Source organism: Coenobita brevimanus, chromosome 110 (genome assembly GCF_032717465.1).
Source record: "Coenobita brevimanus isolate Jiangsu-jjx chromosome 110, ASM3271746v2, whole genome shotgun sequence".
Classification (NCBI taxonomy): domain Eukaryota; kingdom Metazoa; phylum Arthropoda; class Malacostraca; order Decapoda; family Coenobitidae; genus Coenobita; species Coenobita brevimanus.
In genome coordinates this window covers 26,592,673-26,615,781 of record NC_137063.1, presented here as the reverse complement: position 1 = coordinate 26,615,781, position 23,109 = coordinate 26,592,673, and the positions used below count along the sequence as shown (strand labels likewise).

Here is a 23,109-nt window from a genome sequence, read left to right as displayed (position 1 = left end):
GCCAGCACTGAACCCTGTGGTACTCCACTAGTCACTTCTTTCCATGATGAGTAGTTTCCTCTTAGTACTGTTCTCATTTCTCTTTTGATGAGAAAATCTTGCATCCAACAAAACAGTTTGCGTCGAATTCCTCCTTGATTATACAGTTTCCATAAAAGTCTTTGGTGTGGTACTGTGTCAAAAGCTTTCTTGAAATCTAAATAAATACTGTCCACCCATCCTTCTCTTTCCTGTATTGTGTTTGTTACTCTGTCATAGTAGCTCAACAGATTAGTAACACATGATTTTCCTTTTCTGAAACCAAACTGTCTTTCTGTTATCATATTGTGTTCATCTAGATTTACCCAAGCTTTTCTTATAAGCTTTTCTAATACCTTGCTTACAACATTAGTCAGTGATACTGGTCGGTAGTTAAGTAGATTTTGTCTATTCCCTTTCTTGAATAAGGGGACAATATTTGCTTTCTTCCAAATATAAGGTAGTTTACCTTGACTCAAGGATTTCTTGAAGATAAAAAATAATGGTTTACTTAACTCCTTTGCACATTCTCGTAGCACCCAACATGAAATTTCATCAGGACCATTTGCTTTTCCTGTGTCTAATTTACTTAACTCCTCCTGTATTACTTTTTCTGATATTTGTATATCTGGTAGTATGTGTGGGCATGCATGTTCCACATAGTCCCTCTCAAATTTTTTTCTTCTGTAAAAACTGATTGGAAATTCTTATTTAGTGCTTCACAAATATCTTTCTCTTGTGTATAGGTGATTCCCTCGTCCGTAATGGATTGTATTATATCTTTTACTTTAGTTTTGCTTCTGATGTAGCTGTAAAATAGCTTCGGTTGATCACTACTTTTATTTATGATATCCTCCTGAAACTGTTTTTGGGCTTCCCTCCTTATTCTTGTACAATCGTTTCTTGCCTGTTTGTAATTATTATATGCCCTTTCACTATTGTGTCATCTGTATCTATTCCACAACAAATCTTTTCTTTCCTTTGATTTTTTACATTCTGTATTGAACCATTTCTGTATTTTCTTATCTGCTTCTTTGTGCTGTGGGATGTACTTCTGGACTCCTATTTCATAAAATTCACAGAATTTTTTATATACAGCATTTAAATATTGTCCTCTAAGCTAATTTTCCCAATCAGCTTCTAAGAAATACTTCTTTAGGTCATGATAATTTCCCTTTTTATAGTTTAGGCTCTTTTTGTAACTTTCATTGCTGTTAGCTATGTCATACGCTATCCTGAAGTTGCACTTTAGTACTGCATGGTCGCTTTTGCCGAGTGGAGGGTGATATATTAAACTGTCAATATCATTTTCTTGCCTAGTAAATATGAGATCTAGCATTGAAGGTACATCGAGTCCTCTTTTTCTGGTGGTTTCCCTCACATGTTGCGTTGGGAAAAGTCTTGCACGAGATCCAGGAGCTTTTGGTCCCAACAGCTTTCTTGGCTAATTATATCTAGAGTATTCCAATTTATATTTGTATTAAAATCTCCAGTTAGTATAATTCTTTCCGATTTCTCTTCCATTTTATGTAGTAATGCTCTTAAACTCTGAATTGTACTCTCTGCCAGGTCCTCATATTTGTCTCTTTCCCATGTGTTTGATCTGGGTGGCATGTACAAATTGGCTACAATTACTTTCCCTTCAGATGTGTTGATCTCTACTGCAATCATTTCTACTTGTGAGGGTATATCTAGTTTTATTTCATTGACTTTTAGATTTTTCCTAGTTAATATTATAATTCCTCCTCCTTTTTTAAAGTTCTATATCTTCTCCATATATTATATTCCAGTATGTCATTTGATATCCTTGGTGTTTTGTTTCAGTTAGTCATATTATATGTGGTTTATTTTCTCTGACATAATCATTCATCTCTAATAATTTAGATACCATTCCATCCACATTTGAGTACATCAACTTAATCATCTTGTTTATATACTTGTAATGACATGGTTCTACTACCTTCCTCCTTTTTATTCCCTCCTGTTTATGTACCACTTTCGTACCTGCAATCCTATTACTTTGTAAAAAAAAATGTGTTCTTCTCCTCTTCTGATCTTCCCTCATTTTTTGTTTTTGCTTCCTCCCTCTTCTCTTTCAGTGATTCCAGTTCCTCTTGTGTTAGGCATCTTTTTATCCATATATTTTTGAACTCCTCTTTTTCCATAAGATTCTCTGCATTTTTTAGTATCTCCTCCACGGTGTTTACACTCTGGAAAGTCACCTTTAGAGGTCTTGTCTTGCTTTTCTCGTATTTCCTTTACCTTTTGTGTTCCTCTATGTCTTTACTACAGATTTCCTCTGATACTTCTTTCAGTAAGCTCATTACATTTGCCATCTCCTTTTTGTCTCTTGTGATCTTGTTTTTAACTTCTTCCTCTTCTATACCAGTGATTACTATAGATTTATTTATCTCTACTGAATCTCTGACTAACTTTGGCTTGTTTTGGATTATTCTTTTCACTTCCTGTTTAACGCTTTTTTCCTCCACCCTTGTTTCTAAGGCTTTCTTTACTTTTACCATTTCAGCATACGTGGTTTCCACATCATTTTTGTAGCTTTGCACAGCTTCATTCACCTATGTTATATTCTCCTCAATATCACTGCTCTGGTCTATCAGACTGCTTACTTGCCTAATTGTCTCTGTATCATTTTTGAACTCTTCCATAATACTCTCGTGGTTGACTACTGTACTTGCCATTTCACTAATTTTCCTCCTAAGTGTACTCACTTCCACTGTTAGTTCACATATGGTTGTGTCTTGTTGACCTCCCATCCTAGTTTTTCTATTTCTTCCTTTTGCAAGTGCATCTGCTTCTCTTTTTCATCAATCTCATTCTGGAAAGCCATCTCCAGTCTGTGTACACGCTATACCAGTTTATTGTGAGTCTCCATTTCGACCAGTTCTTGGTAGAAATCATCATCTTGCTTTCTACCTTTATCCCTTTTCTTTTCCAAATTTGCATTACTAAAGTATGTGGCCATTTTGCAATACTAAAAGCACAGAGTACTTACATTCCCTGGGGCAGTTGTAGTCTAAAGAAACAATCAGCTGATTGAGCGCATTCTTTCGCTACTCGGTTCTCTTTTCTGTTGGAACAAGTCTTGTTTAAACTTCTTATTCTTTTTTTTATTATAAAAAACATTTAGTCTAACCTGGTACAGAGCCTGACTCATATAAAGATACTAATTTAGGTAATGCCACTGGCCGTTCTGGCTCGGTATGGAGCGCTGTCGGCCCACGGCTGCTCTCCTTGGTGCCTGCTCTGTGTGTGTGTGTGTGTGTGTGTGTGTGTGTGTATGTGTGTGTGTGTTTGTGTGTTTCTGTCTGTCTGTCTCTGTCTGTCTGTTTATGCGTGTTTTGTTTCTCTCTCTCTCTCTCTCTCTCTCTCTCTCCGTGTGTGTGTGTGTGTGTGTGTGTGTGTGTGTGTGGGTGGGTGGATGGGTGTGGGTGTGAGTCACTTGGTTGGATGGGTGGAGTTAAGAGGTTGAGTTGGTGGGTGTGGTAGTTCGGTGCATCGCCAGGGTGGGTGGACAGTGATAATGGTGGAGAGGGGAGGGGGACAGTTGTTGGGTGTGGTGTGTGGAGTGGTTTTGGGTGGGTTGTAGGGGTAATTGGGTTAGTGAGTGGATGCGTTTAGTGGGCTGGGTGGGTAGGTGGCTGGATATGATGTTGGTCGGGGAGGGGTCGGTAAGTTAGGTTTGGATGAGTTTGATGTACAAGTCGGGTTCAAATGGGTGAATGGGGTGGAGGAGTGAATGGGGTTGGGTAAGAAGGGTGGATGAGCAGTTGGGTAGGTGGGAGGAATGGGTGGACAGGATGGGTGGATGGGCAAGGTGAGGTGGGTGGAGAGTGTTCAGGGAGAGGTAGGAGGGTTGTGTGGATGGATGAGATGGATGGCACTGTTGGGTGACTAGGGTGGGTGGAATTCGTGAGTGGGAAGGGTGTGTGGAATTTGTGAGTGGTGAGGGTGGGTGGTAGGGGTCGGTGGGCAAGATAGGTTGTCGGGATGTGTGGGCAAAGTGAGTCGCCAGGGTCAGTGGGCACTGTTGGTTGCCAGGGTGGCTCAGACCAATGCGTGGTTGGGATGGTCTAAGTGGGTCGTTGGGTTGGGTGGCTGGATGGGTTCCGTTTTTTTTTTTTTTTTTTTTATGTGACCGACTCTGGGCATAGGCTTTACAGCCTGCTTTCAAGGCCCAGTAGTCCTCCTACATACCATACACCTCTACATGTCACCACTTCGGCGCTAACACCCACCGTCCATACTGAATACATGCTAAGGATGTCTCATACAGGACTAGTGTATTGGTATTAGCGGGGGTATTTTTACGACATGTCGGCGGGTCTTCTGGTGGATCAGTAAAGTCTGATATTTATGAAATTCAAATCCTTAAACTGTTCCCTGCCCCAGCAGGATTTGAACCCGGGCCCGTTAGGACTGCAGGCCAACTCTCTACCGATTGAGGCACCGCCTCCCCCATATTGAAGTGAATGGGTAAATGAGTTGAATAGCACTGTTGGGCGAACTTCGTGTGAGGCATTCGTTGGTTAGCAGGGTGGATAGCAGGGATCGATGGGCTGGGTGGGTGGCAGGGGTGAGGTCTGTGGGTTGCGTTGGATGGCTTGAGTGGGTAGGTGGATAAGTAGGTGATTGTATATGTGGCTGTCCACATGACAAGGCAAGAGAGGGACTTATCTGGCCAAGCAACTTTTAACCGTTACTTGGATTTTAGTCTATCGCTTAGAACACGTTGGATAACTATTTGGAAAACAGACTCTATACATTAAGGTCATTGTATTGAAATCTGCTAAAACTTCGATATAATCACTTCTCATGGAACTGAAGATGGATCTATGCACTTGATAATACACCTAATAGTAAGATAAATGAAAGTAACATTACATGCAGCAAGACGTGAGAGTGAACGAAGCTTCATATCTCCGATTCATCTGCCTAACAAATCAGTGTTTTGGTGGGTGTAAGGAGGGGGAGTTGGGGGGGGGGGGATAGACGGGAGCGATTAACCTGACCTCTAGTGACAGATTACCCTGTATCACGAATTTCTGTCCGGAGGTGTACATCTCTGTGCACTTATTGTACATTCTAAAAGCCCTCCTCACTACGCTATACCCATGAACTGAGCATGGATACGTGCCAGTCACTGCAGTGATTGTTCCTTTGTTTCCTGGACCAGTTATTCTCTTTGCTTAAAAGGTCTTATGTTGCCGCATCCATAGGGGTGGCCAATATAGTGTTTGTCCCTATCTGTCAGTCTCTCATTCATTCACTCAGTTGCTGTACTTTCTTGAAAGCTGGGGTCCAGTCCTTATGGAAGGAGTGTTAGGAAAACGAAATTTTGCACAATGATAGGTTTCAGGTGGGTGGCACCCCGAGGGCCACAGCAGCCATGTAGGTGTCCCACTCAACCGTTAATTACCGCCATTTTTTATTTTTTTTTAGGAGCACGAATTTTTACACAATGGTAGAGCTTCACTCGCACCAGGTTATAAGCATGGTGGGACCCCCCAGGGCCGCTCCCCACAGTGGGGTCGGCGCTCAGTGGCCTCTGCTAAGCTCTTGTGCACAGCCAACGTTTTTAACAAAGGAACAAAATTTTGCTTATTGAGAGATGTTGAGAGATATTCATCCCGGTCACTTTGGAAGAAGGGTGGAACCACCAAGGGTTGCCCCACACGGGGGTGGGGGCAGCCCCTGTGGTTCCCGTCAAACCTATTATGCATGGTCATAGTTTTAACCTATCTTTGTATACCTAGGCTGCTTCCCCCAAGGAAAGGGTGGTAGCCGAAACAGGACGACACATTCCCAGTTTACTCATCCACACACACATATTCATTCGGATCTTAGCCCCAAGGGCAGAAGGGACAGATCCTCACTGCACCACACTACACGAGGGTCAACTGCGCAGTGCAGTCAGTGACATCTGTAGCAGGGCCCAACAGCAGAGCTGGTTTATCCAATGGACTCATCCCCTTACCCACACCTGACCTGATCAGCTGATCAGATCAAATGTGGGAGAATATCCCCTCAGGGCCGTGTCATCATTTATTCATTCACAGTTTCTCTCCAGTCATTCCTATCATGCACAGCCACTCATCCTTGTTCAACAGACATCCTTCTCGCATCCAACTCTCTCTTGACACTCTCCCTCCATCCTATTCGTGGTCTTCCTCCCAGCCTTACACCTCTCACATCCGATCCAGTTATCTTTTTCACCAATCATTAATCATCCATTCTCTCCGTATGCCCTTACCATCACCGCACCCTCTGCTCAGATCAGCCATCTCCCGCAAAACTCCGCTTCTCCTTCGCACTTCATCATTTCTCACTCAGTCCATATGCATTACTTCACACATACTCCTCAGACACCTCATCTCCTTTACATTCAAACTTTTCCTCTCTGCTACACCCATATTCCACGTTTCAGCCCCACACTCTCATACAGCCTTCTTTTTACATCCATTCTAAGCGAACAACATCTAAACACTTTTTTCATTCCTCCAAGTACCTTTCCTACTTCATTCATTCCAAACTTCACTTCTGCATTTATTCTTCCATCCACAGCAACATGTGACCCTAAATACTTAAAACACTCTACCTCCTCAAGCAAGTCACCGTTCAAAACTATATTCATCCTTCTACCATCTACCAACTTCGTACACTTCATCACTTTACTCTTATTGTCATTTACTCTCAATACTCCTTTCACGCACCCTTCCAAACTCCTCTACCAACCGTCCTCAACCTCTCCTCTGAATCAGCCACCAGTGCAGTATCATCCGCAAACAGCAGCTGATTCAGATTCAACTCTCTGCCATCAGCATTCAGCAGACTCAAACCTCCACTTAACACTCGCATTCACCTCCCTTCCAACACCATTCATATAAATATTAACCAACCAAGGCAATATTGCACATCCCAGCCGCAGCCCCACTCTCACGGGAAACCAATCACTCACAGTATTTCCCACTCCTACACACGCCCTACTATTTACATAAAAACTTTTCACTCCTTCTAACAACCTACCATCAAGTCCATACAATCTTAAAACAGTCTACAAAGCCTCCCTATCAATTCTGTCATATGCTTTCCCTAAATCCATGAACGCCCAAAACACATCCTTACCATCCATCCACCCATCCATCATCCAATCCTACGTTGCCCCATGAGGTGCGTAGAAGCCCAGGGCTAGGCAATTGGTCCTGACATATAAGATGAGAGTGACCAGCCTCACTCATCCCTGAGTGGCATTACATGAGCAATAAACCCCAATCACCCCTTGGATGTAAACCTTCACCGGTTCAATCCGACTGGAGCACAATTACCCACTAAACCACCAGGCGCCAAAATTTGGTTATATGGTTACCACCCAGCGTAGCAACTGGTTTCCTGGTGTACAGGAAACCATTTGGCTTGTCACTCAGTGTGGAGTCACCCACAGGCAGAAGGGAGAGGAAAGAATGAAGGCCATTCACTATATAATTACTTTTCACACACCTGTCTCACAGCAAACACCTGATCCACGCTTCCCTTCCCTCTCCTAAAGCCACACTGCTCCTCACTAATCACTCACTCTGTACCCTCTCTAACTCTCTTAACACTCTGCCGTGCACCTTACCCAGAAACACAAAATTTGTCATATTGATAGGCGCAACGTGTCAGAATGGGACCCCGATGACAACCCCCAACGGGAGGGGGAAGAGGGCCCGGGGGGACAGTGCAAAAGCTTTTTACCCCAAGAACATGAAGTTCTGCGGAATGGTAAATCTTCCCTGGAGCTCAGCCACGTTTTAAGCAGGATGAAATTCTCAAAGGCCACCTCCCCCCACAGGGGGACGGCGGCCCCTGGGAGTCCTGGCCAGAGCCATTCTGTACGGTCATGGTTTTTAGCCGAGGAACACGAAATTGTGAGTTGTGGTAAATGTTTACCCTGGTGACGTTAGGCAGGATAGGGCTCCTGATGGCAACTCCTTACGTGGGGACTGCCCCCCAGGGAGGATAACGTCATAGTTTTTTGTTAGGCACACGAAATGGACCAGAGTTTCTAGGGGGTTACATCACTAAAGTTGATTCCTCCACCTCCCCCGTAAATAATTATTTCTTTCCCTTTATAATACTGCAGGGGTGGGCGGGGCTAGTAGAGGTGTCATTTGTGTTGTTTCTTACCTGGTGAAGATCCGTAACACCTTTCTGCTCAGTTAATGGCCAGATGTCAGACAAATGGACAAATCTGATCAGTAACCAAGGAGACTCAGTCATACCTTACTAATAAAGTTCATCGAATTTCATACAGCCATGACTTAGTATATAAGTTGTAGAAATGACACAGTTCTGGCAAAAAAAAAAAAAAAAAAAAAGAATATAGCAGAGCTGCCATACATGAAGATGCGCTCAAGCTAGTTGTCAGGATACAGAGGCTATAAATGCTGCTGCTTTGTACAGTGCTTTTGTTGAAGTTAAACCACTACTTGTTGCAAAGTCCTGGTTATATGTTGTTTAAAAGCTTTTATGCTGTTGATTCCTTAGGAGATTACAAAAATATTGCCATTACAGATTTCATTGATACCTGTACTGATGATTAGCCAATTTAGAGATGTCGTTGATCAACCCCGGTCTGTCTGGCTGAGCAGATCAATCAACCGCACGCAAGCAACTATCCCTACCGGGCCGCCCACAGTGAGACGCAGGAAAAGTGTGGAAATTTCATTCCTGGATGGACTGCATTAGCGTCTGTCCACCCAGTTACCAGGGGCACGATAGCATGCTCCACATCATCCAGTTACCTGGTTATATACCTTGTAAATGGTTTCCGGGGTTACAGCAAACCATTAGGCTTGTCACTCAGTGTAGAGCCAGCCATCTGAGGTGCAAAGAAGAGTAATAAAAAGAGACAGGAAGGAAAAGGAGAAGCAGAAAGAGAGGATGGTAGACTGACAGACAGAATGATAAAGGTGGGGAAGAAGTAGGCAACACTACAGTAATTAAGTGAATGATGGTCGCCACTATTCTAAATAAATAGAAATGCAGTGACATTTTAGAACGCATCCGTTCTCTCTCTCTCTCTCTCTCTCTCTCTCTGTAGCCTGGAATATATATATATATATATATATATATATATATATATATATATATATATATATATATATATATATATATATATATATATATTGTTACATAGCCTATGATTTCATCATCCTTTGTGTAATTTTAACGCACAGTTGCTGCATGTTTGATCACGAGCGTGTTCTGCCTCAGTCCCCCCCTTCTACCGTTAGAGTAGAGTAAGTCGTTCTCTCTGTTATTCAGAGCGGGATTTTCAGCTCTTTGTCCCCATGGCTTCATTTGCGCGTCCTTCTTACAAGTTGTATCAAGCTCTCCTGGCCCCTATGTAATGAGCTCAGTCTCTGCATCATGGCCACTTAGATCTGCTCCTCATTTTGTTCACATCTCTGTCCTCCCCTGTACAGATATTATTATTGTGAGTGCTCAAGAAATCTCCAAACATCTAGCAGCTGTGTGTAATTTGAGTATAAGTGTTATTGCATTTTTTCTTGTACTGTGTAGCATAAGGTTAATTCTTAGGCCTAGTGAGGTTTTTGATTAATGTTGGGTTTATGTCAGTCATTTTTGATAATAGTTTGTATCTGTAATAATTTATCTGGCATTCACTGAGTATTATCTGGTATCTCATTTTGTCAGGGCTGACTTAGGTAAATTTACCCTTGCTAATTTTGTGTTAATAGAGGCTATTGCAGTTAACCATATATTTAACCTGTTTTTTGCCATTACATTATCCTTATGAGTCCTGAATGTTTTGTTGTTAGTTTGAGCATTAAACTTTAACTTGTAATTTTACCTAACTCTTTTGTTTTGAACCTGGAACTTTACAGGACAGTAGTGACTCTTAGTATTCTCACTTAAAGTGTACGTTATCTTTCTCTGTTCCGTAACATAAATTTGGCGACCTCTTATCAAGATATTCAGGATATTATCATAAGGATATTGCTTGATATTTTGTGACTGTTACTTATTAATTATGTCTACTATTACTACACTTGATGAAGCCAAAGATTTTTTGTCAAATGTACAAACAGTGTGTGATATAGAAAACAGAACAAAGAATGAACTTAAGCTCGTTGCTCAACAATTGGGAATTGCTGTTCGCTCTCATCATTCTAAAGATCAAATTGTTGACATGATTAATGAAAGCTTGTTTAATGTAACTCCTCCAAATGAGCAAACGCAGATTGAATTAGCTAAGTTACAGCTAGCCCTGCAGGAGGCTAAGGCTAAGGAGGCGGAGGCTCGTGTTAATGAGGCAAATGCTCGTATTCAAGAGGCACAGGTACAGGCTCAGGCACAAATTGAACTTGCCAGGATTCAGGCAGACCATGAGTATCGCATGAAACAAGGTGGAACTGGATCATCTAGCTCTGATGATTTTGATGTGGCTAAAAATGTTAAACTTGTCCCTCCTTTTAATGAATCAGATTTAACAAAGTATTTTCAGTTGTTTGAGAGGGTAGCTACAGGTTTTAGTTGGCCCAAGGAGTATTGGCCAGTACTCCTTCAAACTGTTCTCACCGGTAAAGCTCAAGTAACTTATGCATCTTTGCCTCAGGATCAATCTGATAATATGATGTAGTTAAGAGCTTGATTCTTAAGGCCTATGAGCTTGTTCCTGAAGCCTATAGAGTAAAATTTAGGACAACTTACAAGCAAGATAAGCAATCCCATGTTGAGTATGCAAAAATCAAAGAAGATCTGTTAGAGCAGTGGTTAAATTCTAAGAATGTGGATTCTGATTTTGGTAAATTTAAGCAGATGATTTTGCTGGAAGATTTCAAAAGGTGTATTTATAAAGATGTAAGCCTATATCTTGATGAGAAAAGAATAGATAATTTGTCTGATGCTGCAGTTTTAGCTGATGAATATGTTCTCACTCACAAGAGATATTCTAAAGAAAAAGGGAAAGCTGAGAGTAAGTACGTTGCCTCTACTCAGAGTACAGGTAACAGGATAGCGAATAAAGATGATGTTTCTCAGGAAGTAAATACCAGCTTCACCTCTAGATTTCAGAAAAGTAAATGTACTTATTGTAGTAAGCTTGGTCATACTACGGAGAAATGTTTCAGGAGACAGCGTGATGTGAACAAAAAGGAGTCTTTAAATATTCAGTCAATTGGTCTAGTGTCCACTCTTGAGAGTTCCCAGAATTCTTTAACTGAGTTAACTGAACCTGCTTTGAGGGGTAATTTAAATTCTCATGATGGAGCTCCTCTTTTGAGCAGTAACGTGGGTGACACTCTCAAGAGTTCATGTGCTAATTTCCTGTCTGATGGTTTTGTCAGTCTTCTGGACAGTAATGACAGGAAATCAGTTCAAATATATCGTGATACAGGTGCTTGCCAATCCCTTATGCTGACCAGTGTTCTAGGCTCTAATGTTAATTCCTCTGATGAAACTGTAATCTTACAAGGTGTAGGGAATAATTATTTCTCTGTCCCTCTGTGCAGAGTGAATTTAGAGTCTGGTTTTGTTAATGGTTCCGTTATGGTTGGGTTGGTTGAGACACTCCCAATGTCAGGTGTAACTTTCTTACTTGGAAATGATATTGGTGGAAGTCAAGTGTGTCCAGCTCCTCAGTTGTCTAGTGAGCCAGTGGCTGCGGCCCAGGATTGTGATGTCCCTGATGTGTTCCCTGCATGTGCTGTCACTAGGGCTAAGTCTAAAATTACTGGTGATTTAGAGGATAATGATGATGATGATGTTACCCTAGCTGACACTTTTCTTGCTAATTTGGACCACTCACCAGATGAGGCAGTACCCCGTAGTGTTGATAATTTGTCTCGTCAAGAGTTGGTTGAGTTGCAGGTTGCTGACCCTGAGTTGAAAGGTCTAGCTAACTCTGCTTACAGTGAAGAAGAGTCAGCCGGTGCTTCTACTTGTTATTATGTAAAGTCAGGAGTACTTATGAGGAAGTGGAGACCCCCAACAGCATCAGCCGACTGTGAATGGGAGGTTGTACATCAAGTTGTCATCCCTCGTGTTTGTAGGCAGGATATCATTCGAGTGGCTCATGATTCCAGTTTGGCAGGACACCATGGAGTGAGGAAGACTGTGGCACGCATTTTGAAACACTTCTACTGGCCAGGTATCTTCAGGGATGTTTCCTGGTATTGTAAGTCTTGTCACACCTGTCAAGTTGTGGGGAAGTGTAATCAGACCGAAAAGGTTGCACCTCTAGTTCCCATTCCTCCTTTTGAGGCGCCTTTCACCCGTGTGTTGGTGGATATTGTGGGCCCTCTTCCTAAGACTTCTTCAGGATTTTCTTATGTGTTGACCATGATTGATATGGCTACTCGTTATCCTGAAGCCATTCCACTTAGAAATATCTCAGCAAAGAACGTGGTTAAGGAAATGCTAGGGTTCTTCACAAAGTTTGGTCTGCCCAAGGAGGTACAGTCAGACCGGGGAAGTAATTTCATGTCAAACGTTTTCAAGCAGTCTCTGAAAGAGTTGGGCATCACCCAGATCACGTCTTCAGCTTACCATCCCCAGACCCAAGGAGCGTTGGAGAGATATCATCAAACACTCAAATCGATGCTCAAGAAATACTGTTTGGAACATCAGAAAGACTGGGATAAAGGTCTTCCATTCGTTGTGTTTGCTGCAAGAGAATCTCCAAATGAATCACTGGGCTTCTCACCTTTTGAACTACTGTTTGGCCATGAAGTAAGAGGACCCCTTAAGCTACTCAAGGAATGCTGGCTGTTGGAGGAAAATGACGTCAACCTGCTGGAGTATGTGATGAAGTTCAAAGAACGGCTGTCCACTGCTTTACAGCTGGCGAGAGAGAATTTAGGAGCTGCTCAGGAGAAGATGAAGACTTGGTATGATAAGAAGTCCAGGTTACGCCACTTTCAGCCAGGAGATCAGGTTTTGATTCTGCTACCAGTTCATGGGCAACCTCTTCAAGCCAAGTTTAGTGGCCCTTATTTCGTGGAGAAGAAACTCAGTGATGTCAACTATGTCATCGCCACACCAGATCGTAGAAAGAACAAGCAACTATGTCACATCATCATGCTAAAGTTATATCACAGGCGGGACGAAAATAATCCAGTCTGCACTGTAGCTGTTCCACCCGAGTCTACAAGTGAAGTTCTCCCATGCAGCATGAGCCTGTTTGATAGTTTGGGGAAGAATCCTGATATCATGAATGATCTCCAGACTAAGCTTTCTCATCTACCTCCCAAGGAAAGGCAGGAGTTTTCGGCATTACTGCAGGAGTACCCGGAAGTGTTCCGTGCTACTCCAGGAAGAACCACTGTGTTGATGCATGATGTCGATGTTGGAGACGCAAAGCCAATTAAATTGCCTCCTTACCGTGTGAACCCAGTGAAAGTTCCTCTCATCCAGAAGGAGCTTGGCTACCTGTTGGACCACAAGATGGTTGAGCCCTGTCAGAGCGAGTGGAGTTCTCCTGTCACTCTAGTCCCTAAGCCAGGTGGGTCACAGAGGCTTTGCATCGACTACAGACGTGTTAATCAGATAACTAAAACAGACACTTACCCTCTCCCTCGTGTGGAAGATTGCATAGACAAGATCGGAAAGGCTAGGTAGATAAGTAAGTTTGATTTGTTAAAGGGATACTGGCAAGTACCTATGACTGAACGTGCTAGGGAGATCTCATGTTTTGTAACACTAGGAAAGGCTTTTGCATGTTCTGTAATGCCGTATGGTATGAAGAATGCACCAGCCACATTTCAGAAGCTCATGAATGTTGTAACAGAGGGTTTGGCAGGGTGTGTTGTTTATATTGATGATGTATTAATCTTCAGTGACAACTGGAAAGATCACCTATGCCATGTCAGTAAATTTCTTGACCGTTTAGTTCATGCTAATCTTGTAGCTAATTTATCAAAGTGTGAGTTTGGTCAAGCTAAAGTTCAGTACCTTGGGTATGTAATTGGTGATGGACATGTTGCACCACCAGGAGCTAAGGTTCAGGTTATAAGTGATCTTCCCAGACCTAAAAGTAGGAAAGAGCTACAAAGATTTTTGGGAATGGTAGGTTATTACAGGAGATTTGTTCTTAACTTTTCAATTCTTGTATCACCACTTACAGACCTACTGAAAAAGGGAGTTAAATTTGTCTGGACCGATAACTGTGAATCCTCTTTCAACAAACTTAAAGCTATCCTATTAAGTCAGCCAGTGCTCGCTACTCCAAATTTTGCTAAGCCTTTTAAGATGGCTGTTGATGCAAGTGATACAGGAGCTGGGGCTGTTTTGCTGCAAGAGGTTGATCAGGGTATTGAACATCCTGTATCTTATTACAGTAAGAAGTTCACTCCACTTCAAAAGAACTACTCAACTATTGAGAAAGAGCTTTTGGCCTTGATTTTGGGTTTACAGCATTTTTCATTTTATTTGTGTTCTGGTTTTGACCCCATAGTCATTTATACCGATCAAAACCCACTGAAATTCCTTAGTAAGTTTAAAGATAAAAATCAGAGATTGACAAGATGGAGTCTACTTCTTCAGGAGTATTCATTAGACATAGCCTACAACATGTCAAGGGGAAAGAAAATGTTATTGCAGATTGCTTATCTAGACTTTAGACAGATTATTTTAGAGTAATAAGAAATTTCCTTTGTAAATTTCTTTTTCTTTGTGGGGAGGTGTTACATAGCCTATGATTTCATCATCCTTTGTGTAATTTTAACGCACAGTTGCTGCATGTTTGATCACGAGCGTGTTCTGCCTCAGTCCCCCCCTTCTACCGTTAGAGTAGAGTAAGTCGTTCTCTCTGTTATTCAGAGCGGGATTTTCAGCTCTTTGTCCCCATGGCTTCATTTGCGCGTCCTTCTTACAAGTTGTATCAAGCTCTCCTGGCCCCTATATAATGAGCTCAGTCTCTGCATCATAGCCACTTAGATCTGCTCCTCATTTTGTTCACATCTCTGTCCTCCCCTGTACAGATATTATTATTGTGAGTGCTCAAGAAATCTCCAAACATCTAGCAGCTGTGTGTTATTTGAGTATAAGTGTTATTGCATTTTTTCTTGTACTGTGTAGCATAAGGTTAATTCTTAGGCCTAGTGAGGTTTTTGATTAATGTTGGGTTTTATGTCAGTCATTTTTGATAATAGTTTGTATCTGTAATAATTTATCTGGCATTCACTGAGTATTATCTGGTATCTCATTTTGTCAGGGCTGACTTAGGTAAATTTACCCTTGCTAATTTTGTGTTAATAGAGGCTATTGCAGTTAACCATATATTTAACCTGTTTTTTGCCATTACATTATCCTTATGAGTCCTGAATGTTTTGTTGTTAGTTTGAGCATTAAACTTTAACTTGTAATTTTACCTAACTCTTTTGTTTTGAACCTGGAACTTTACGGGACAGTAGTGACTCTTAGTATTCTCACTTAAAGTGTACGTTATCTTTCTCTGTTCCGTAACAATATATATATATATATATATATATAAGACCGGCTGTACCAACGTGGAGTATTGTAACCACAGGTGGTGACTACGGCCAAATCCTGAGGGACTGGAGGGAACATGATCGACCGTCCAAAACATGCCACTGTTTTGTGGCCATCAACCCAGAGTTCTTCGCACCGGGTTTCACCAGCAGGATGGACAACCTCATGGCCCAGTGTCGCAACGTGGACCCGGTCAGTCAATGCATAATGATGGACAACCATGGTCTCAAAATTAAGATCAGAAACGTGCAGGCAGAGTCTCAGTTTCAATCTGGCATTCACTGAAGTAAGAAAATGTGTAAGAAATTGGATGCATGGATAGTTTAAACGATATAAATCAAGGCATTTTGGAGGGACGAGGAAGGTGAATACATATGGAAGAGTGTCAGGTCATGGGGGTAGAGGTCAGTACAAAAGAGGAACCGCCATACTTGGTTGTCTTCTCACGAGGGTCATCCTTGCCGTATATAGAGTTATGGAAACCTGGGAACAAAAGATGTGGGAAGCCAGCATATCATTTTATATTAGCGCATGCAGCGATGAGCGGAAAAAATTCTAACACACTTTACCGGGTCTGTCATCGTGTGCTTTCCAAATGACCATCAGAAATAGGTGGGCTGTCTCAGTGTTCTTTGTTTTAGGAAATGTAAGGCTATATTTAAGAAGTATTTACCTGAGATAGCCGTTCCACCAGTTTTTCTTATTTGATCATACATCTTTGACGTACTGAGATAACTGGGTTAGGATGATAACAAAAACGTTGATGACGATGATGACGATAATTCTGTATTTTGCTTCAGGTGGACCCGAACAAACCTGTACTGGTGGCAGGAGATCCGGAACGTCAGCACATAGAGCTGGTGGAACGTGAGGGGGGCATCGCCTACCATATCAACCAGATCAGAGATGCCGTATGTATCTCTGCTACAAATTATTTACTCCAGTAGTGGTTTAGTCGTTGCAGGAAAGAGGTGATAGATGGCTAGAGCAGCGGTCTGTTGTCTGAAAGGACGCAGGTACTATAGTCTGTTCCGTATAAACTGGCGGAGAGAAATCTGTATTTTCCTTCCCAAGTCTGGGTCAAACGCAGAACGCAGGTGACCTTTCAAGGATTATCCCCCTCTTTCCTCAAGCCCTTCCCTTCTCCCTACTCTCCTGAGAGAGAGAGAGAGAGAGAGAGTGTGTGTGCGTGTGTGTGTGTGTGTGTGTGCGTGTGTTTGTGTGTGTGTGTGTGTGTGTGTGTGTGCGCGTGCGTGTGCGTGTGCATGCGCGCGCGCGTGTAGATGTAGGTGCATGTGTGTGTGTCTTTATTATCTGTGGAGAGCCTTCTTCTGTGCTATCCTTGTGTTATTCTCACAGATTAGTCTTATTCCTGTTGGAGTTGCCTAGCATGGACCAAAAGGTCTACTGCAGTTATCCTCTCTTCTTGCAGTATATTCTTATATGTTACTTTTAGCAACTTACATGATTGTTGTATTAATATTTTAAAAACTATCTAAGACAGGTTTCAAAATTTCCCATTCATCTTAGACGCACACACACACACACACACACACACACACACACACACACACACACACACACACACACTCCCACGCAGGCGCATATAAGGTATATTCTCTATCGACATTTCTTATAAAAATATGTGGAACCTGCTTGGACTCTTGGGTGAGTATAGCTTGAGATGAATGGTAACAAAGAAGAGGAAGGAGGGAATGCATGAGTGGAGCACCTGCTGACCCGTACTGGTTCAGGTGTGCGTTTGGCCTCAGGTCAAGATGGGTGGAGCATTTGCCCTGAGGTCACCTGCAGCATTTCCTGGAACGCCTTTGATGATGCTTCCCAACATCCCGCCCAGGTCACTTATAATAATGGACAACGCATCATACCACTGCAAAATCATAAATAAAGCACCAACACAGAGCTTATGAAAACAAGAAATTATAAAGTGGCTTCTTGATAAAAAAAAATCTCCCTCATAACCCTCTGCACACTAAGGCTGACCTGCTACACCAAGCGAAAAAAAAAAGAAACAGACAAATAAAGACAACCAATTGTTTGAAATTGATGAAATCGCCAATAATCCTGGTCACCAGGTGCTGCGGCTTCCTCCCTATCATTGCCAGCTCAACCCCATACAGCTGATTTGGGCTCAGGTCAACGATGATGTGAGGAAGAGAAACTCAAATTCTTCTCAAAAATTACGAGTGATCGAAGAGCTGACGAGAAATGCGATAGAAAAAATAACAGCAGAAAACTGGCAGAAATGTGTGGCACATACAAAAAAAAAAAAGAAAAAAAAAAAAGAATTTATGAGAAATGACATTGCTGTAAACCACATGGTAGAAAATTTTGTTATCAATATATCGAGCGAGTCCAGCAGCGATGAAGGTGAATAAACAAATGTTGTGTGAGGTGTCTTGTGTATACTTATTGTAAATAAGAGTTGTAAATATAAGCCATATACATGCATTGTTTCATATTATACAAGAGAGAGAGAGAGAGAGAGGAGGGAGGGAGGGAAGGAGGAAAGAACAGAAAGGGAGGGAAGAGAGAGAAACATTTCCTTTTCCTATTCATCACACACACACACACACACACACGAGAAGGGAGAGAGAGAGGGTAATGAATATTTCACCATTATTTTTATATAAAACTGTATCTTGATAGAAGCTATTTTCAGCAAATCATATGACTGATATTTTAAGACTTATAAGGGTTCGCCATTTCGCGATGAATTGGTGATTTTCTTAGGTTTGCAAATCAGGATAGAACTCGTAATAATGCCTTCAAATTACACAAATTCATGTTTGGATTGGATGTAGGATTAATTAATAATAGGTCAGAAAAATATGATTGCTATATTTGAATATTAGACAATAAACAGTTCAAATCTCTCTCTCTCTCTCTCTCTCTCTCTCTCTCTCTCTCTCTCAGAAGAGGAAGGAGAAGGGTAGGGCTGGAGAAAGAGTCAGGTGAGGTCACTTTAATCCCTTTGTACGGGCACCTGTGTTCGACTAGGACTTGAGCGTACTTCTTCCGCCACTTTATATGGAACAGAGTATACCCAGAGTCAAAGGAAAGAAGAGCTTGATTATTTGAATTTCATAGAAGCGGACTTTACTAATTTTCCATAAGAACCCACTGATATGTAATGAAAACACCCCCGCTGCTACCATACATACAGTACATATACACCAGTACTAGAAGAGACGGCCCTAGACTCTCTTCACTAGCGGCAGTGGCTATTAGTGACAAAATGATGACATGTGATGCTGTGGCATATGGGAGGAATGCTGGGTCTATGGAATAGGCTACCAAATCTATACCCAGAGTTGAAAAAAAAAAAAAAGTCCCTGTCTGTCACAAAATGCGACAACGGTGCATGGTAAGAGATGGCCCGGAAACCCGTCTGTTTCTGTTACTGTTGGGATGTTGCAACACCATCACCCTCCGTTTGTCTTGTAAGCAGCTTCACACCAGCAGCACAAGGAAGGAGGGACAGTGTTTCTGGGCCTTCCTTTTTCCTCCAACTAACATCTCACTTCGGTCAAGGTCAAAGGGCCATATTTACGTCAGCTTACGCAGCATTCTAACACGTCTTCCCTAGTTATTATTTTCCATTTTACATCTTTAAATACCGTGTATCTTTCTAATATCGGTATTTGTACTGCTTGGTGAACAGAAGACTGGGGAAATAAACTTTGTCCAACAATATGACTGGCCTGAGAACCAAAACAAGCTTCATCCAGTCTTGAGCTGGGTAAACATTACACGATCAACCCTAACCCCCTCCAATGTGACGATGAGTAAACGAATGTTTTGGTGGCCCTTGTTACAATGGCAGGGATGTGTTCCTAAATATTACAGAATTTTCCCCACTTCGGTACTGTAAACTGGGAGAACTGGCAGATCACCTATATATCATAGATGTTACACTGGGGGAACAGGTCCGCTTTAGTGTAGCAATGAAACTTCAGGTGGCAGTATATATGTTATTTACCCAGCAATCAGCAGAGGGGAAAATACCAGTAAGAAGATTGAGACTTTTTTTTTCAATGTTTCGTATTTTACATTCCCCTTTTCTGGATCCCTCCCATTCCACTGACGTCCAGTAGTGGGAAACTTGATGATAATCATTATTAATATTATTTCAGTGGCAGCTGGCAACAGTGCTGGGTGTGACTCCGATGAAGACTCTGTGAAGACCAGGGAAATACAGTATCAAAAAGTGAAAGGCTTGTGAAATTACAGTATCCTGACCCCTGCAGTATGATATATATCATTATTATTTTTTTCCAGTTACAATATTGCTCTGGTTACCAACAGACAGTTACGGTGGAGTAAGCATTCCATACATGGGATATGTTAATAAATGCCCAGAAGTAACAACTTTTTTTGAGTAATTAGTGTTTCCCCCCCAAACAGCCCTTGCAGTTGTAATATTGCTATATGAATGGATTTCCTGGCAGCCATCATCCACTCACTTGATGTAGCGCTGTCAACTTCTTCCTTCACCTTTATCATTCTTTTTTTCTGTCTGCCCTCCTTTCTTCATATTTCTTCCATCTTTTCTGTCACTTCATTTTACCCATCTTTCCTCTTCAGGTGGCGTTACATTAAATGGCAAGCCTAATAGTTTCATGTAAGCCAGGAAACCATTTACAACGCTGGGTGGTAACCATATTATAACCAAACCATACATGTTCCCTCCGTCTCAGTAAGTAGATTGGCGGAGGGTTAATGCCCCTCCCTGTAAAACAACTAACTCAAAGACAAACGACCATCCCGTATGGAATTATGGTGTCTGGCTATAGATAGATAAATAGATAGATTGCCTAAAATCCCTTTGCAACGCCCTAACACATCATCAACTAGAGGGGCACTTACTGGAGCGCATCTGTCAAACAAGGGCAACGTAATTTCTAAACCACTCTTCATAATGAGTCAGGGTTTCCCATCACTGATTAAGGTTTCGCAATAAGTGTTTTCCGGATCCAGAATCTGTAATACGATCTGGATCGGTCCCAAAAGTTTTTCAGTTAATCCCTGGGACATAGGCTGTCTACCCACAAAATTTGGTTCAAATCTCTCTTAGTTCTTGAGTAATCCTGCTAATAGACTGACTAACAAACAGACAAACGGGGGTGAAAACATACTCTCCTTGTCGGAAAGAAATATTAGAATACAGGTAATAGAGGTATATAATGTTTTTAATGTGTACAGTATTTTGAGATGGTTTAACAACACAGGTTCAGTACATTTCTTAAAATATTTAGACAAAATAAACCAGAAAATATTTAATTTACTACAATATTATACTCGTATGCACTGTACGACTATAGTGCAGTCAAGGAGCATTCATTTCTGCCTCTGGAGTCAGGGGGCTAGATGACCCACCAGCAGACACTGAAGACTACGGTGACAAGGTACCAATGATGCTGGCAATGATTAGCCATACAGTTACAGATGACTAGATGAGTGATGTGAAGCATGACTTGATGAGCCTACAGTTGGGGAGACTGTTCTCCATTACTTCCGATGAGTGGATCATTTTCATCATCGCACGCGGAGATAAGGCTTCTTTCTGAGGCAGAACTGTCTTGAGGAACGGAGGCGGGGGGGGCTCAGGCTCTGCTGGGGTGGAGGAAGCACAAGGGTGATCATGCAGAAGCATCAGTGGGTGCCATGGTTGTCACAGTCATGCTGTTTTGCTAAAGAGCATGGTAACTGGCAGCTGTCATCATCTCTGTTTATGTCCTCTATGATGGGTCAGTACAGAAGAGCAAGGTCATTACATCAATTTCAGTCGGGGAAGGTTTCATGCCAGTCCTCAACTGTTTTCTGTGCCTGGAAAACCTCTCCCAGCTGCTTAGAAGTCATATGCTGTCTGGCTCAGCACCACCTGCTTCTGTACTCACTTCCTCTTCCACTGGTCAGTGACTGCATTATGTCCTCCAGGTCTTCTTCAGTCAGGACAGTTTTGTGGCCATTTAACAGCTCCATCACATTGTTCTCCCAAATGTCTCAACCATCACCACCTGCTTCCTGAGCTAGTTTCACTGTATTCTAGATTGCTTAGCCGGGTGTATCAGGAGCATATTCGGTGAAGTCCTTAACATTGCATAACCACTGCAGTTTTCAGCATGTCGTCCGTCTCAGGCTTCATGTCATTCAAAGCTTCCTCCGCCACAGTCAGTCTGCAATTGTGAACCTCTTCTAGTTCTCGTGAACATCATCTACTTCTCAGTCACCCTCAGGTTCAGTTTGTCATCTAAGGCCGGTGCATCTATGCAATTTGCCACCTGGTGTGATTTGCCTATGAGGCATAACTACACCCTGGTCCATTAGTTAGATGAATAATGTCATGTTTGGGGGAAGAAACCACCTCCAAATTCTCATGGAGCACTTACAGCATCTGTGGGTGACCTGGCACATTATCATGGATCAGTAGCACCATCTCCCACGTGGGGGCAGCTGCTGCCTTCTATGTTTTTTATACAAAGGGAAATAGCTTTCCAGCAGTCATGTCCCTCCTCCTTACACTTGCTGGAAACATTGAGAACCAGCTCAGGCCCGTAACATGTTTGCCTGACTTGCCTGCTACACATCAGAAGCACAAAATGAACATGTTGATCTGCACAGTGTGACTCTTGCTGAAATAAATGCACACCACATTACTACACTTATAAATATCAGACAACACCACAGCATATGCGTATGTGACAGGTGCAGTACGTCCATGTACACATCCTGTTACACCAAACACAATTCCCCCACCCCTTCCAACAACCCCCAACTCACACAGCCACGTCCACCACAACTTGGCCCCTTTCACAATCACTACACCTACAGCACAGACCCATACAAGATGCACATTGCCTTAAACGTGCTGCACAAACACATTACAACCTGCAATCAGTGGCTTGCACTGCAAAACCCCACAAATTGAAGATCAGATGCCTGACAGAGGATGAGGGTCTCCGGTGTCGGGGTTTACAGATGTCCCACCCAGGGGTCCTCGGGGCAGTCTGGAGGTCCCGTGGGCTGCGGTCTCCGGTGGTCGGGGACGCTGTCAGGAGTGGGCCTCGGAGTCAGCCCCTGTCGGAGTCTGTCAGATGAGGCCTCTAAGGGACTGAGAAGAGCCCGGTGGTGGTCACAGGGCCTCTCCAGTAGTCCTTCAGGCTGGGGCCTCCCTCTGGGTTGTAGTCTCATGTATGGGAGTCAGCACCTGACGGAGGAGTGGCTACTGGTCGTCTCCTGCTTTAGGGCCCGGCTACTGGCTGTGGCCTCTTAGGGCCTGGCTACTGGCGATGGCCTTGGGGAGTGGCTACAGGCCGACTCGAGGGCACCTTCGGAGCGGCTACCAGCTGTCTCCTGCTTACCTCTGGAGCAGCTACTGGCCATATCCCGCAGGAGGGTCGAGAGGCTACAGGCTGTCTCTGTTAGGGCACCTTCAGAGCGGCTACCGGCCATCTCCTTATTACCTCCAGAGTGGCTACCGGCTGTCTCCTGTAGGAGGGTCGAGCGGCTACAGGCCATATCTGTTAGGGCACCTTCGGAGTGGCTGCCGGCCAT

General features: G+C 42.7%; 1 protein-coding gene across 1 annotated transcript in view; it reads left to right on the top strand.

Annotated features, from left to right (window-relative positions):
* The window catches only part of LOC145417517 (putative oxidoreductase YjmC), a 113,152-nt gene extending 93,244 nt beyond the window's left edge, over positions 1–19,908 (top strand). Inside the window, exons 8-10 of the mRNA XM_080286225.1 lie at positions 15,569–15,723; positions 16,332–16,442; positions 19,689–19,908. Of these exons, the coding sequence (XP_080142351.1) occupies positions 15,569–15,723; positions 16,332–16,442; positions 19,689–19,736 (314 nt within the window). The 3' untranslated portion in view covers positions 19,737–19,908. The remainder of the gene's footprint in view (positions 1–15,568; positions 15,724–16,331; positions 16,443–19,688) is intronic.
* Positions 19,909–23,109: the final 3,201 nt, after the last annotated feature.